The 17120-nt window shown below is 37.2% G+C and overlaps 1 protein-coding gene across 1 annotated transcript in view; it reads right to left on the bottom strand.

Annotated features, from left to right (window-relative positions):
- The window catches only part of SLC26A7 (solute carrier family 26 (anion exchanger), member 7), a 52616-nt gene extending 37461 nt beyond the window's left edge, over window positions 1-15155 (bottom strand). Inside the window, exons 1-4 of the mRNA XM_009698957.1 lie at window positions 15089-15155; window positions 14173-14292; window positions 9835-10007; window positions 1846-2010 (exon numbers count right to left, since the gene is read on the bottom strand). Coding sequence (XP_009697259.1) covers window positions 1846-2010; window positions 9835-10007; window positions 14173-14292; window positions 15089-15155 — 525 coding nt within the window. The remainder of the gene's footprint in view (window positions 1-1845; window positions 2011-9834; window positions 10008-14172; window positions 14293-15088) is intronic.
- Between the last annotated feature and the right edge of the window lie 1965 nt (window positions 15156-17120).

The following is a 17120-nucleotide window of genomic DNA, read 5'->3' as shown; positions in this document are numbered from 1 at the left end:
AGAAATTCTTCACTGTGAGGGTGGTGAGGCACTGGCACAGGTTGCCCAGAGAAGTTGTGGATGCCCCATCCTTGGAAGTGCTCAAGGCCAGGTTGGATGGGGCTTTGAGAAACCTGGGCCAGTGGAAGATGTCCCTTCTCCCATGGTAGGGGGGTTGGAACCAGATGGTTTTTAAGGTCCTTTCCAACAAAAACATTCTATCATTCTATGATGATTTGACACAATTCTACCTTTAAAAAAAAATCAGGAAAATTTTTCTTTGGAAAATGTTCAAAGGGGTTTGATTTCAAAAGTGGAGTGAAGGGCAACGAACTTGTTTCAGATACATTAAAAAATACAAGGGATAAGGGAATAGATTTCTTTCAAAGCATTTGAATGAGCTCATTTATGATATCATCAGCACACCAATGTGGACATATGTCTTTGTATCACTGCTGTTCTTTATTATTGCTCATAATGTACATTTTGATTATGTCTTGGCTGTGGTACTTAACACCAGTCAGCTCTACAAGATGACAATATTCCTATATGTAAGTGTAGTCTCCATGGAAACTCCATGAATAAAAAGAGGTTAGCCAATATAATTTTTATATCATAAAGTATTTATGAAAAGGTTTTTAAAGAATTAAAAAATATTTTAATATATGATGAATCATTTGTAATAGTCTCACAGGCCAACTGACTACTCGTAAAAATGGCTATGACACTTGTAGTTATGTCCCTATAAGATCAGTTGCTTGTGTTTATTACATGCCTCTAATTCTCATTAATAAATTAGTCCTGTAAAAAAATTACCAATGGATTGTCCATATGAAATGTTATCAAATTTATAAAATACTATGAAATAACATTCTCAAAAGCAACATCTTCTTGTCACAGAGTTCATATTAACAAATTTCCCAGAACAGGAAAAAATAAAGAGCAGAGAAGTGCAAGAAAATACTGTCAGTGCTTTTAAATAAGGTGTCCTAATTTAGTACCTAACTAGATGAAGCCTCACTTCATCTGGTAATCAACTCATTTATTGCTATCAGTGCCATGTAAATATCACCTCAGCAAGTAAATAAAGTTTTATTATGAGCAAAATATAATTTTGGCAGATAGTATTGTAAAACTACTGATACTTCTGCCAAGAGATTATGCACACAGCACCTAAACTCAGAGTTTGCTGGAATAAGTTACCATAAACAAAATGTTCTCATATCTTGTATGCAATAAGATTATACAACTTTGCCCTTTAAGGTTTCAGCCAACAATATCTACTGTCCAAAGGGAGTAACCATGGTACTGTACGAAAGGCTGTATGCATTTTATAAAAATTATCTTAAAGCTGTACATTTGCTGTGTTTATGGCAAAGCAACATCATGTCATAAAGCAATAAGTAACATATCTAGGGTAATTTTTGCATGAGAGCGCCACAAATCATGGGTCATTTTCTTTTACCACAGTGATGGTCAGGTTTCATTCAGCAAAATATGAATAAAATATGTTTAGAATGATATTTGGATATATCCCTCCCACAGGTTGATCTAGAACAGGTTAACCCCCCCTGTACAAGTGTGTAATCGCTCAGGATAATAAAGAGAATTATTGATGCTGTAATACACATATTTTAAAATGATTACAATATCCTTTCAAAATAAGATCAATTCCTGTTAATTCTTCATCAAGTTTTCCTAATCTGTTCTTACAAAGAGACCTAGAAAGATGAAGGTTTTGGTATTATATCTTCTGTACATTCACACACATGCATAACCAATTTCTTACACATATATAGCCAAATAACGCAGTTATTTAAGAAAATGTTCGCTAATGGAATAACCCATCTCTTCTACTGAACTCACATGAAAAAATCCCAGTGGTCCTGATATATATGGCATTTTCATTCCCAGCAGATACTTCACTTGTGAAGTTACAACATGTGTAGCTGCCCCTGTTGTCATCGCGCTTATCACTGGTTCTGTTAACAAGAAAGTGGCACGGCCCAGCTGCAGCATAAACATCGCTACCTAAAAGACAAAGGCATGAGTATCAGCAATTCTAATAAAATGCAGCTTCCTGGCGATAGGACAATGAGCCAGGGTCCTTTTAACAAACTGCAAGATAAATTAGATAAAGATAAAAAGCAAAAGTCCTTTGAAGGACAACTATAGCTGAACATGGAACCCATTGAAGCTCTGTGGGTTTACCTGCATTGTCTTACTCGCACCACTGGTTTGTCAGACTCTAACATTAGTCTAATAACACAAGTGGAGTCAGAGAAACTGTCTTCATGCAATGTTTAGTATTGTCTCCCACTCAAATATGTGAGCACATTGAACGCTATAAAAACATCAGCTCAGCACAGCAACACGAAGTAAATCAACTCAAAAGGTGAGGATGGTGCTAAGACTCATTCCTGTTCCACTGCTACTCAGCCTGGCGGTATCTTGGTCCAGCCTACCGATTGCCAACATGTCAATATCAGGATTCTCAACATTAGTAATTTCAACAGCTACCAAATTCATTAGGTGCTAAAACTACAGAGAGATGAGTCTCACGGTGAGAGCTCCGTCATCTCGCGAAGCCCTGCCCTGTCCCAGGCTGCTGCGCCGTCAGTTTTCCCTTCCCACGCGGTCACACAACCGCTTTGCTCCTCCCGCAGACCCTCAGCTTCCTGATATCCCACTGACCCTACGCATGTGGTTCAATATACCATGATACTTGGTGCTCTCATGCTACAATATCATAACAGCAAATGCACCAAGTATTGCCAGACCACTGTCTCTAGTTACATCAGCTTCATACATTCGGGGTTCTGGTTCTGAAAGTATTCACTTAAGGGAGTGACAGAAGTTGCTTCAGCTAATGGAGGGTATAAAATTACGTATCTTCTTTACAGAGGAACATGTAGTTCTGTGTTCTGTATGAACAAACGTTATAAACTTTTACTATAAGTAAACTATTTTAAACCCCTTTAAAATCTGCTTCCTATACATTTGGGAAATACTTGAACTAACTTGAAGCAAAATATCTGTATACAATCAGAAATTTAAAACAGGAAGAAAAATTTAACATTCAATTTCATAAACACAATCTTGTGTACAAATTGGATTTCTCTGGTAGAAAAAAAGAGTAGACTCTGGCTCAGCTATATTTGACCTTGAAGATTATTTCAGCTTCGTTTCAACTTTTACAGAAGTTATTTCAGAGTACAGGTGCATAATAAAAGAATGATATTCCTCTCTAATCCAGGAATCTGAACCACAACTGAATCTACAACTATTGTAGATACTTTGTAGGAATATAGGACAAGTATCCAAAGTATTATTGTGTCCTACTGTGTTTTCTCGCCTTATCCCAGACTGCAATCACTCTTCTCCTCTGAAGAATGAGATTTGATACCTCTCAATTCTTTGAATGAGGTTGTTACATACCTATAGATGCTACTGTGGTTTGCCTGATACTTAATCCTTTTCTGATCTCTACTAAGTTACATTTAAATTCTCTCTCCTTACAATGAGTTCTGCAGATTGATTAGATAAAAAAGCAGTTTCTAACTTCTATAGTCTTTTGCGGTTGCTATTCTTCTGCCTGAAAAGTTACTTGCTCTTGGCACAGAGTTGTTTGTTACAATACTTTCTAAGAGGATTATTTTGTGTTCACCATATTAAATATCATCCTTGTGGAATATATCGCAGTCTCCTTTGCTTTATTTTGTTTCGTTCTGAAGCTAAAAGAATAATCTCCAAATGTTATCATTCTTTACACCTGAACACCATTTATTTTTTCATTGTAAATATCACCTGTATGCAATGAGATATGAGTATAATAGCACAAAAGAAAAAAAAATACCAAAGTGAGTGGATTTTGATTTACCACAAAAACCTCTAGTGAACAATTTCCTCTTCCATCGGAGAGATTAAATCCAAGATTTTTTTCCTATTTCCCACTAATAGCATGAAAACAGCTCTGTAGTATCAACAATCAGAACATTGATTGCCATTCAAGATTGGACACCAATAATAATAATAATAGCTGCTATACTCTCAATGAATAGTAATTTAGTTAGTCAGGCCTAAAACTGATAATTACTAACTTCAGATATTTTGTTTAGCTATTTGTTCTAACAGCATGCTTATTCATATATTTTAAATATTGCTCACTATCAAAATTTACTAAGAATTAAATTCTCCCTTCCCTAGTGAATTTTTGTTTGTTTTCTAAAATCAGTTTGTATCGTATGGCTGCGAAATTTCGAACTGTGTAATAGCTTCATTTCCAGAGAATGAGATGGATGTTTATTTATCTGTAAAATCAAAACCACAGAGACAATTCTGTGAACTACATAATATCACAGAGAAATATTAGTCAATATTAGCATTTCAGAGAAAGTTGTTATGGAGAATTACAGGGAAATGGTGTCGTGACTACAGAACTTAGCAACTTCAGCACCACTCTTATATGTACTTTTTTTTTTTACTTTAATTTTTTTACTTGAAATCTTCAGCATTTTAGAGGGATGCTTCACAGGTAGTAACTGAAGGGTCACATTTCAAACATACTTTTTATTGTTTGTTTATAACCATGGGTTATGTAAAATACTTCCAAACCATGAGTATGGTTTCAGGTAGACAGTTTCTACAACCACTCAGTTAAAGAAGCAGCAGATTACACCTGGTCCCTCATTTCTTATCGCAGAAGTTAGCTCAGGACTTCCAGAAACAAAGGCATTGCTTCATCAGCATGTACATCCTACTCTTTATTTACATTATAGTTAAATAAATATAATGTGCATCCATATATCTTCCATGGTGAATATCTAACAATGAAGGAACCATAACAGAAAATGTCCAAGGAGGAGGGTGTCATTTTCAGCATAAGCAGGTATGGGAAATTACTGCTGTCCTTGCAACACCAGTAATGTACAGAAACTGCTTAGAACAAGAGGGGGGCAAAAAGTTGTTTTGAAACAAGCCTCCCAAATCTAGTTGCATGTGAGTTTTCTTGACAGATATACTTAAACAGGCCCAGGTCAACTCTCCAGTTAACTCTCCATGCTGGGCAACAGGCATATAGCTTGGCTGCCACTGCTTTTTGGATAAACATCATTTGAGACTAAGCTGAGCTAACAGCACACAATTGCATCAGATTGCATTATGTCATAAAGTCTTTCACTCACTAAGCAATAACCGAAATGTAGAAAGTTCAATATTTTTAAAGAAATTTTTAACACTGTACTTTATCTTCACTGTGGTCATGATGCTTATTTTTGCGAGTTTCCCATCTTATTTTCTGATATATTGTCTGATTTTTCTTCCTTCTTAATGCAGACAAAATACAGAGAAACTGACAATAAAGTGTCAGAACAGCAAAAATTAAAATACCAAAAAATGCCAAAGGCAAAAAGGTTTCTCTTTTCATTATTTGTACTAATACTGGGTTTTTTTTAAACTGTAAAAGGAACAAAAATTTCACATATTTTAGGATTGCATCCCGAATTTTTCATTTTTCAAAATTTAATTCCTAGAGGATAAAGGAATATCTCAGAGAGAGAACAGTCACTGTAACAAAAATGGTTTGAAAGGCACAGGGCTCTAGTTTCTTTGTGCAGCTTTTTCAGTACATCACACCATGTAAAAAGGCTCATTAAGAAGTAAACTCCTTGAGATTAATTTTGCTTTCACCACGTACACATTCTTGATTAAATTCATGTGAATGAAATCAGGAGCTGTCAGAGAAAGAAAAAAAAAACCATAGGAGAAAGTGAGGGAAAGCAGCCATGGGTTCATGCACAGTAAAGGCAAAAAGATCATGTAAACCAGTGATTAGACATAAGTGGTGGAAGGTGGAATTTCTAAAAAAAGTGCTAGAAAAAAAAACCACCTAAAGTTCAGAATGGAAAAAAGATAATACAAAGGGAACCTTTTCTTGCAGCTGTCTTTACTGCTCTATAATTTTACTCTGACAAGTAGAAGAGAATGGGGATTTAGCCAGGAGAAGAGAAATTAATAATTGCAAAAAGCAAAGCCCTCTATGTTCATTAATTCAAGACCTTTTGGTTCCTGTCCACTTTCAATACTTTCTTCCCATGACAACGCGCTCAGTTTATTATTGTTAAAATTCCACTCTCACTGTGTAGTCAATCTAACTTTATGGCCGACAAAAATTTTTGTCACTTAACAGCTCTTTGGAAATCACTAATCTCAAACTTTCTGTTCACAGTAATTGAAAGGCTGGTATCATGTTACCTGCTGCATGAATTCAGTTTTGGAGAATGAATTTTTAAATCCCTCACAACTCTACATTCTGGAAAGTGAGGCTTTTTTTCACTGTTAAACCGAACAAAAAGTGGTGGTACTCTTTCTGATCATTTTCTGCACAGGCTAAGAAAACGAGGCCAGCCATGGGGAATATCTCTTGGAAGGGAACAGTACAGACTGTGAGCTCTCATTTAGTATGTTGTGTTGGTTATCTCAAAACCAGAGGTTGCAAAAGTGAAGACATCTATGGACTCCCTGGAGACCAACAGTCAAATATGGACAGTTCAGCCTGACTGAGTCACCGATTTAAAACTGACCTGTTTCAATACACATTATAATTGGGAGATTTGGTCTTTTGAATTACAGAACTTAAGTTCACTGGGGGTGGCTTGAGAGTGTTTGGTAGCTTCTGATGTTGTGTGGAGTGAGCTTTCCTCACTCCAGGACCTGAATAAGACTTCTTTCTGCGGTCCTTCTGGACTAACACATAGCATGCTGTAAAGTAGTTGTGAGAACCAGGACTCCCATCCAGCCTAGTTGTCCTTTTCAAGATACAGAAGATGAACCTGCAAGAAGTTATTTCCACTGTGAAAGAAAAATGAACTCTTTTCCTGATTGTCACTGTATAATAAAGACTCATGTTTGTACTTCTTGAATAACTGTGTATAACATAGAACAGCGCAGCATGGTTTTCCCCACAGGGAAACAAAGCTTTGGACAAGAATATTAGCCTTACAAAAACACAATTTGTATTCAAATGTGCTCCTTCATTCTTAAGCAAACTGATAATAGACCATGTAAACTTGTTCTCCTGATAACCAGAAACGTTTTTTCTTTGCAATACTTTACATCAGGAACTAATTATATGTAAGTTTTTAAAATGCAGTAGCCGAAAATCTTACCAGTAAAAATATAGAAGACGAGTGTAATAACGAGCCATTTCTCATTTACAGAAGAGTAGCACAACTAAAGTCTTTAGTACTGTGGTTCTTAAGAGAATACAACTTTTTTTCTAAGGTAAAAATTACTTTTTTCTCACTTTGAACTGCAAACAGCTTTCCTTTATTTATTCAGCAAATTTAATGTTGATTTTCAGTTTAGTATGTTGGGGTTTTTTTATAGACACATATATTTATGTAAGCATGCTTGCATGTATAATGTACTAATAGGAAAAAAAAAATCTTACCCAAAACCTTTTTTTTGAGGATTTTTGATGCTGTAAAGGCATCATCCAATTCCATAATCATTCCATAGGTATCTGTTATATTCTGTTACTTCCTCTCCTCATCAATACCTCTGAGGTATTTAATATGAAAGAATAATTCCATCAACTTGATTAGCTTTCCATGCCCTGTTTATCTTTATAGAGTAACAGTTACATAAACATTAAAAAAAAAATAAAATCTGTATTATACTTTCCGTTCTGCTTTTAAAAATGAAGTAGTCTCTGTGAATGCATTATATTAAATGGTTTTAGTAATTACAGTTTTTATTTTATGTTTGCTTATTTTCTGTTTTGATACTATGATATCTTCATCAGGATGCCTCTTAAGATAACAAAATATCTTCCTTCTTTTATGAACACTCAGGAATTTGAAATTAATTGCTTGAAAAATTTAGGCAGCTAAGCCCCAAATTTCAAATCTTATAAGCTCTTGGTGATCGGAAACCAATACCAATTTATTTCATGTCTTGACAGCACTGAGATTCACAGGGCCTCCTCAGAGCTTGCCTCACACAGAATGCACACTTACGGTCTTCACAAAACACAAAGCAACCAACAGCAGTTCGTTTCATCTATTCCAGACTATTAATTAATTTTTAGTTTAGTCCGACAAGTAGAAGCAGGTCACTGACTTAGCTCTCCATTACCAGCAAGATCTGCCCTGTCACCTTATCTGGGAATTGCAGCAGCTGTTAGCCAGGAGACTGGAATCATGATGAGAAATATGGATTCCCACGCTTAACAGCACCTGGGATGATGACAAAGTTTAATCACAGCCTTGATCCAGACTTTCACTTGAATATCGGGGATCGGTAGCTTCAAGACACTCCTCTAGGAAATAAATATTTTAATCTGGTCTCTAACCATTAAACTCGCATAAAGGACTAGTGACAGCACTACTAGCACCAGCTGTATTGATGGGACTCTAATGCAAGTGACATTACTGCCCTGGGAGAGGAGCCCATGCACATGGCACAGTTCCCTATCAGACTTGCTTTGAAGATGCAGGCAGAGGATTTTCTAGTTCTTCTCATTCCAGTCAGGCTTAAACAGGACATAGGCTGAGATAAGTCAGCTGGTGCAGCTGAAGGCATATGAAAAAGCAGAACTTTTTCAGAATGAAAGAGTAAGAGGTCCAGAGGATTTACACACCTAATGGGATTCTGCATCAGCTAAGCAAGAAATTTCTGCATTGGTTTTTGAAGTTAGATCAAATACAGGCACTAACTTCCCGCTCGAGGCATTTTGGCCTTTAACACTCAAACCTCTCTGGGGATGACGTAAGAGGTTGTCAGGCTGTGAGCACAGCACTCCCACACGAAGAGCTCTGTGCATGCTCAGAGGACTCTGCTGTTACAAGCACCCCGCACATGATGCAGCGTTATGTTGCACATGCTGGTGCAATGGGACAGCCCATGCAGCAGACAGACACAATCAGCATCAGGTCTACTCTGTATGTTGTCTGTAGGGTTTCCCTCATGCTGCTACCCCAAGTCATAATTCTGTAACCAATAAAAGAATGAAAAAAATGCAATAGAAATGTCCACGCTTCTTCATATTTCCTACTAACACAAGCAAATGTCCCAGTTCCTGCCAAGCATGCAGGGCACTTGAGATCCCATTCTGGGCTCCTTCACTCATCCTCACATGGCAGAGGGATCCAAAGCACCAAGCACAGGGATCTGGGTTTCTTTCAGGAGGCCAGGTACCCAGGAGGTGTTGCAATGTCGAATGTTGGAACGTTTCTTCTATTTTAATATTTACAAGGAAAGAGGGAAGCCTTCTTTGAAGACATAAGCAACTGGCAATGGATAAAGGAACTCAGCACTTGTGGTCAGAACAGGAAAAGAGAAGAAATTTAAAAGACCTCTGATCATTTGAATAAGCTTTGGAGACATCTGTTTTACTAATTTATTTTGCTTTAATGATGGGTGTGTGAAATCTAACAAGAATTTAAAGATGTTTTCCCTACTGTTTTTAATTATTGAATATTACATAGTATTTCTCTTCAAGCCAAGAGCAATAGAATACCTCAGGAATATGTCAGTGCTTACCAGGAGCTGATTCATGTTTTGTTTCTCAAGAAGGAAAGGGAGCACCAACAGCAACTGAATATTACATCAGAGCTGACTGAATGTGGTTTCACTTCATATTGTAACACTCTAGGAGCATGTATACAGACAATTACTACATCTCAACAAAGGAGCAGCAAATTCTTAAAACACATTAATTTCATCATTCATGAACATTGGACCAGACCCATGGTCAGCTTTTCTCAGAGAAGTGGAAAAAAAATTTATTCAAAAGTCATAGCTGTCACAAATGCAATGCGTAAGTAGCATACAGATTATGTGTTCACCACTGACCTGAATGATTCCTCCTAGAAACGAAACTGCTGCTGCAACTCCGATCCTCTGCATTTCAAATTCCGATAGGCCCGAAACTCCTGAATTATTGTTTGTAGTGAAATTAGTGCTGACTGAGGGAACAAGACGCTCAACTGCGTTGGCAGATATTAAGGAAGTTAAAGCAAAAGTTCCTATAAAAAAAGCCACATATTAATAACCAATAATTCTGTATCTGTCTGTACTCATCACTCATGGCTCCTTTTCCAAACTTGGTCGTTATGAGTAAAAGTGCCATTTTGTGCACTCCTGTCATGATAAGAACAATTTTTAAGGTAATCTTTTTACGTAACACGCATTTCTTCATGTAAAATACCATTTGTACAGATGAATTAAACATAAAATTTTTTGTGAGCGCATTCATTTACACGTGTTAGCAAAAGAGGCTAGAGCACAACAATTCACAAAGATTTCAAGTTATCAGAAATGCTTTTAACTCACTCCAGATGTGATGAACAGCTTTTTGTCTGAGAATCCCAAGTGTTCACCATTCAAATTTCTAGGGCAATTAATTCATGCTATATATATAGTACCTAGTCCATTATAATTAGCAGATGTGTAAGTACAAAAACTCAACAATCTGCACTCTAATAAATGGAGGCAGATTATGAGAGAAACATTTATTTGCCAAGAGAGGTAAAGCAAGTTTAATGACACACAGATAAATAAGGATGATAAATCAATATTAAAAAGCACAAATACATTCATGCAGAGCTCTAAGAGTATAAGAAACGCCAATATTATGCCAGACCAATGGTCCATCTTGCCCAGTACTCCTGCCTCCAGCTGTGGCAATGGAAGGTGTTACCCAGGGAAAGCGCACATTCCTGGCTATTTCCTGCAGGCCATTGCCCCCATAAACCCCCAGTATCCATAGCTGTTGTGTTAAGGAAGTACATCCTTATCCATCCCTTTTAAATTTTGTTTATGGACTAGTACTCACAAATTTGTCAAAACTCTGTTTGAACCTGCTTGTATTTTCTGCCTCCACAATGTCATCTGGGAGCAGGTTCCAGGGGTTTACCATCTGCTGTAGTATTTTCTTGAAGCTATACTTTAAAAATCTTTTAAAGTGATCTCTCACCAGTTTCATTGAGCTCGCCTTATTTTTACTGTTGCAGGACCTGGTGAACACGGTTCTACCTTCACCTTGGCCTTCATAGAGTAAACCTCCCAGCATGAATTCCTTGGGAACCTACCAGGGACAACTCCACCCTGAAAAATGACCATTAAGCCCTACCTTTTGCTTCTTATCCTTTAACCTGCTAATAATTAATAAAAGGACTTTTCTTCTATCACAAGGGCAACTTAGTTTCTTTAGTAACCTTTGGTGTGGAACCTTATCAGTAGTTGTTTGACCATTCTGATATCTTATATTCAAAGTATTTCCTTTTTCCACGTGCTTACTGACGCTCAGACAGTACCCTAGGAGGTTCCCGAGGTAGGATTTTCCTTTACAGGAGTCGTATTAAGTCCTCTCCAACAGTCTCTGATTATAAATATTTTTCAGTATTCTTATTTTTATTATAGACAAGTCCGCAGTTCCCAGGATTCCCTCCAGAGCCCTTCTGACAGTGAAATTACACTGGTAATCCTGTGGTCTTGTCACAGAACATCCCCGTTACACCTTTGTCAGAAAGGTGTCCCACAAATTTTCTTCCTGGTGTCCTGATTTTTGATGTACTTTAAAGAACCTTTAACTACCAGTTTGATCATCGTCTCCATGGCATTCTCCAAATTCCTCACTTCAGCCTTCTAGACTTCCTGCATATGTTTGACCTGCCACATTTCATGGCTTTCCCGCTCACATCATTTGGCCAAGCTTTCCTTTTTTCAAGTGCCAAACCCTTCCTTATGACAGTCCCCTTAATTTTCCCATTGAGCCATGAAGGGTTTTTTTTAAATCACACTTTCTTTTTTGAACCATGATACACATTTTACCTGGGCCTACAACACATTTTTTTGCAGTAACACTCAGGATAGTTGTAGATATTTTGCATTTCAGATTGCTCTTTTTTCTTTTAAACCTGTTCTGTCATTTTTACTTTTTTTAAGAAAAAAAAACGGTTTACATAACATTGGATTTGAAAGTGTTTACACAAAATTCTATCTGAAATCAAAGTCCTGTATGTGGTATTATGAAAGAAGAAGCTGTCTCAGAGGATGCTCCAAGATCAATTATACCAAAGAGAGTCAAGAAAAAGATGTAGTGGTTAGTTGCTCAGGTGAGTAATCTTTTAAAGTACATCAGCTATCTCACAGAAGAGACATTTCAAGTGAGTAAAAGTTGACAGAACTAGGCCATTGATGAATTTTCCATTTCATATTAACATGACTGACTTCACTAACAAAGGGCACTTTTATAGCCTGTATACATATGGAAAGCCCCACTGATCTTACAGAAAATGCAGGTAGGTGAAGAGATTTTCACCGATGTACGTGAGGAAGTATGGAGCATTTGGGGATCTGAGGCAGGTGGTATAGCTCCAGTTCAGCCGGCACACCATAACGCCTTAACTGAGGCTGGTGGGATGACTGCATGAGACATTTCTACTGAAAGGATCAACAGCATATGTCACACACACATTTATCCAAAAAAATTCTTCATGACTGCAAGAGAACTGTTTTGTTGCCTTTTTTTCTTAAGATTAAATTCTGGAATAAGACACCTGTGAAAGGAACAGGTTTCCACACTAAGGACTGTGCAATAATCTGCAGCCATGGAACACTGGGACTCAGCAAAACATTCCCTGAACGGTATTCCCTCCCAAGGATAAAAAAATCAGACTTACTTAACAGCTTGTACTTACCCATTTTATCATCTGTTCTCATTACTAGCATTTGTGTCAGCCAGATACTTATTTATCTACTTTCCTACACATGATCATATGATGGATTGTTGTCTTCCTAATAATCTTACACCAACAAACTGCTGACAATACACTGCTAAATTATTCAGTTTTGAAATAGCTTTTTGGTATAGGTTCATGTTTTAATACGCATACTAATCTATCCCTACTCAAGAGTCAAAATAATATTCCAGATTCTGAATTTTCACTTTTTTTTCAAATGCTCCTCTTTTTTACATGAGCTTAGTGCATTCCATCATGTATTACAGCATCAGGTCACTAACAGTATCCACAGATCCTTCCCGGACCTCGAAAGGCTCAAATACTTTCTACGCTTCTAGGGAAAACAAACCTTCAGCTTTCCTTTTGCTCTAAGACAAGTTGTAGCTGTTCAGCAATTTTTTAATGATTTAACTGAATATTTTTTAACAAAAAAGGCGCTCAAAATATGTGGCTAACTTCATACTAAAACATTGCAGGCACTCGAATGCATACACTCGAGCCATCAGATTCTGCAGAGTTCATTTTGTGTGTGATTACCCAGAACCATCTTTCCTCCTTTCAGGAGTTTTTTTTCCTCCACAAGGAAAACCTACTTCATGTCTGCTTAAATCTTCTGACAACCACAGAGGCTGCTTCCCTTTACCCAGTCCTACCGTCTGTTACTACTGGGCCTGTTTCATCCTTCCTGCAAACTTCAGAGGCTATCAAGTGCCCACTCCCGCACACCAAAGAATTCGTGCTTCAATCTCATGATCATTATTTCCAACTTCCATCTGTAATTTGGTTTCTTTGGAGTCAGAAACAGAGCACTCACCAGCCTATGAGGAGATCAAAGTCATTCAATTCTTGCAGCTACTGTTGGCTCTGCTGAGGGTAAACAAGCAACTCATAACTACAAGCATAGTAGCCAGGGAGCATCTTTCGCTGCCTGTTTAATTGCTCTGCAAGTGGACTGCAGTTGCACTGAACTTATTGGGAGAATCTCTAGCTTTAATACAATAGCAGGTAACAGGCACAGAAAGCTTTTTTTCTGAGACATGCAGGGTTTGTGTTTTAGACAGGTGAGAAGAAATGTATGTTTTCTACAGTTTAAGAAGCTGTCGAGCCTTTTTCATTCCTGTTCACCTATACCTTGTTGGCTGAGCCCTTTGTTAAAATTGTAGCCTGAAGCAGATATCTAAAGCAGAGTTAAAATACAAAAGCCCTTAGTAAACTACATTTACAAAGGAAGTGTCAATACAATATTAAGTTATAATGGCAGGAGTAACTCCAATATATTCTTAATGAGGGTCTTTAAAAACTGGTAAAAAATGGTTGTAAAAAGAAGCACAAAAACATCTTATTTCTGTTCAGTCTTAGATAATTTTCTTTCCATTAATCCTATAAAAAAAAAGTTCAGTTTCCAACTTCTTATTTCTGAAAATGTTTTTAGGAAATCGACACTTACCTGTTGCAACATGACGTCCCATTCCAAATATGGCATAAATAATGACAGGGAAGAAAGAGCCATATAAACCAAAAACTGGATGGACTGAAGACAAAACAGCGAAGGCCAGCCCTATAGAAAGTTAAATGGAATTACTTCACTATATGAAGATAAAACTGTTCTGCATTCAATTTTTTTTATGAGGAAACATCTACAGTTTTATTAAGAGCAGGAAAAAAACCACCTTCATTTACAAAAACCTAGAGCATAAGTTAACTACTGTATAGTTAGGACCAGGAAGAATGGTGGAAGATTTTTCATCTATCGTCTGTCATCAAAATCCTCACGCTTTTTTCTGAGTCTTGGTCACCAGCAGAAACAAATGGGTCACAGATACAACCAATGGCACCAGCTACCATGTTTCCAGCTTGTCTCCATCAGTGGTTCCAGACTTATTTTTAATAATCAGTCCTCACAGGAGGAGGCAGCACCATTTCACCCCACCCTCTCAAACACAGGTTTGAGACTGCCAGGGCTCCAGGCCATCAGATGATTATTTCTTACAAACAGTTCAAAACCTATAATTTTGGTTTGGACAGAGCCCCTTCAGTCTGCTTTCTTCTAATTTCTTAAACAAAAAAAAAAAATCCAGAGTTCATTGTCTTTAGGTGCCTGGGTTTTTTAATTCTTAACATTTTTTTTGTTATGTAAAGCTGTTGGTCCAGAAACTGGTAGTATTTGCTTTCATGTTGAGATGGAGAATGAACAGAATTGTTAGGATTTAACTTTACAGACTTACTAGTTACCTTCATTGCTTAGCTATAGAGGACAGCATCTATCTTTTTCCTAGAAAGTCTCAGAATATACCAAGAAATCATCTTTTAACAGAGACATTCCTGCAAAGCAGCAGCTTTGGTTGCTCTTCAACTTTACATACCTAAGATAGCAAGCAAGTCTGCATTGACTTCTTGCAAGTCAGCAGAAAGAGAGACTCCCCAGACCATGCTTCAGAGCAGCATCCTCTACTGCCATTTCACAGTTTTTACTCCTAGAAGCTAAGAGGGGGAGAAATTGCCCAGCAGAGTTGCTCCATAAATCTTGGTGAATACCTTGTCATGCAGTAGGGAAGACAGGATTGGCTTGCATAACACACCAGGTGTCTTTCTGAAGTTCACCTTCAACCTGAGTGACCAGTCTAAGCTACTGTGTATGTGTGAGTATTGGGAGAATGATCATGCATCGTCTGTGACAGAGGTGGTTCAGATCTATGGAATGGAGTGGCCTTCTGTCTACATTTGACATCTCTAAAGAAAATTATTTGTGTAGGATTAATTGTTCTCACCAAACTTTCCTGACTGCTTCAGAAAGCATTTTTTACCTGAAACATTTGTGCACGGGGTTTTAATAATATGAAGAGTGCCAAAGAGTATCTTTGTTTATAGGCTTTCAATGGCAATTCTGAACATTTTGAATCAAGCGCTCTCTTTTTGAATTTGCATTTGAGTCTGTAAAGAAGAGCATATGGTGGGGGGAGGCAATGAAATGTCAAAGGGCCAGAAGCATCAAGTTCCCTGCAAAGCGGACAAGGCCTAGCAGTTCATGTGTTCTTAGAAAAACATCACAGTGAAGATTTTCCTGAGATGGATTTTACATGGATCATCTTCATCCACACTGCACTCAGCAAAGTAGCACTATCAGTTATGACTTGGAGATGAGATATTTTGATACATGTCTGTTTTAAAACTCTGATGTCTCCTCTTAAACAGAAATGGACTTCATTGTTCTTTTGTCTTTTAATTAGCATGTCTATTGATCATCAGTTCTGCTTTTTTTCTCTTAGCACACCATTATCACGATCCGGAAAGGTCTTTGAAATTCTAGTTCTACACCCATATTCACATGATCAGCAGATGCAAAGGAAGATTCTGGCCCAAAAGCAACACAGAAGGGTGTACCTGAGGAGAATAAAAACCTCACAGGACAGACCTGTGTGACCATATACAGACAAAAGTGAGCGGGGGGGGGGCAGAAGGCGAAAGAAATTTTTAAGGCTTATTCAACACTGTAAAGCTCTTCCATTATAACCATTTAATGAACAAAACCAAAAACAAACAAAAACTTTGTAATTAATCCACTAGTAGAATACCACTCATACAGATATTACAGTCTTGTAAAAAAGCATTATGCAAGGTTAGTTTATTTTACTCTCCAAAAAGTAAAGGAATCAGAAAAAAATCAGTATAACTTCAGCCACACTTTAATTGTAACAACATAATTGAAATGAAGTGACGTCTCTGTGCGGACAAGCATAAGGGAAATACACAAGATTCAGCAGTGAATGCTGAGCCAAGTATGTACTTTAACAAGCACTATTGGGAAGACGTCTACAAATCCTGGTTAAGATGATCTGCAAAATTCTCCATGTTTAAGATACTCATTAAGTGAAAAGAATTCTCTGACACTGAACCAGAGAATTACAAATATAGAACATTTTAATCTGAAAACATTCCTATTTCCAAAAATTCCAATTCACACACCGCAGAACAGCTACACAATATATAGAGAAGTCACCTTGGTGAGTTCCTTTGCCTGCTCTCCTCCTTGCATTTCTTTTCAAATGTTTGGACTCCACCTCCTATTACAAGGGGAGCATAAAAACTCCCTCTTTGCTAGGAAAGGTTAACAATTTTGAAATATGTTTTGAAATATCAAATTCATTTTTCAGAAAACAGATCATGTTCATATAATTTTTAAGTTTGTGCTTCAATTATGTTAATTTTGGACCTTGAAGTTTTCCTCATAAAATCTACACGGTTCACTTCTAATAGGTTTTCACCCTAAGTAACTGTATTGCTCAGTTCAAGAGGTTAGCTTAGAAGTTCTACAAAACTGAAGGTTATAGTGATACACCGCAGGCTAAGCTAAAATATTTCCAGAAGAGGGACTACTAGCTCTTTTATTATTCAATA

The sequence above is a fragment of the Cariama cristata genome, unplaced genomic scaffold, assembly GCF_000690535.1.
Source record: "Cariama cristata isolate BGI_N322 unplaced genomic scaffold, ASM69053v1 scaffold2934, whole genome shotgun sequence".
NCBI classification, from domain to species: Eukaryota; Metazoa; Chordata; class Aves; order Cariamiformes; family Cariamidae; genus Cariama; species Cariama cristata.
This window is presented reverse-complemented; position numbering and strand designations above follow the sequence as displayed.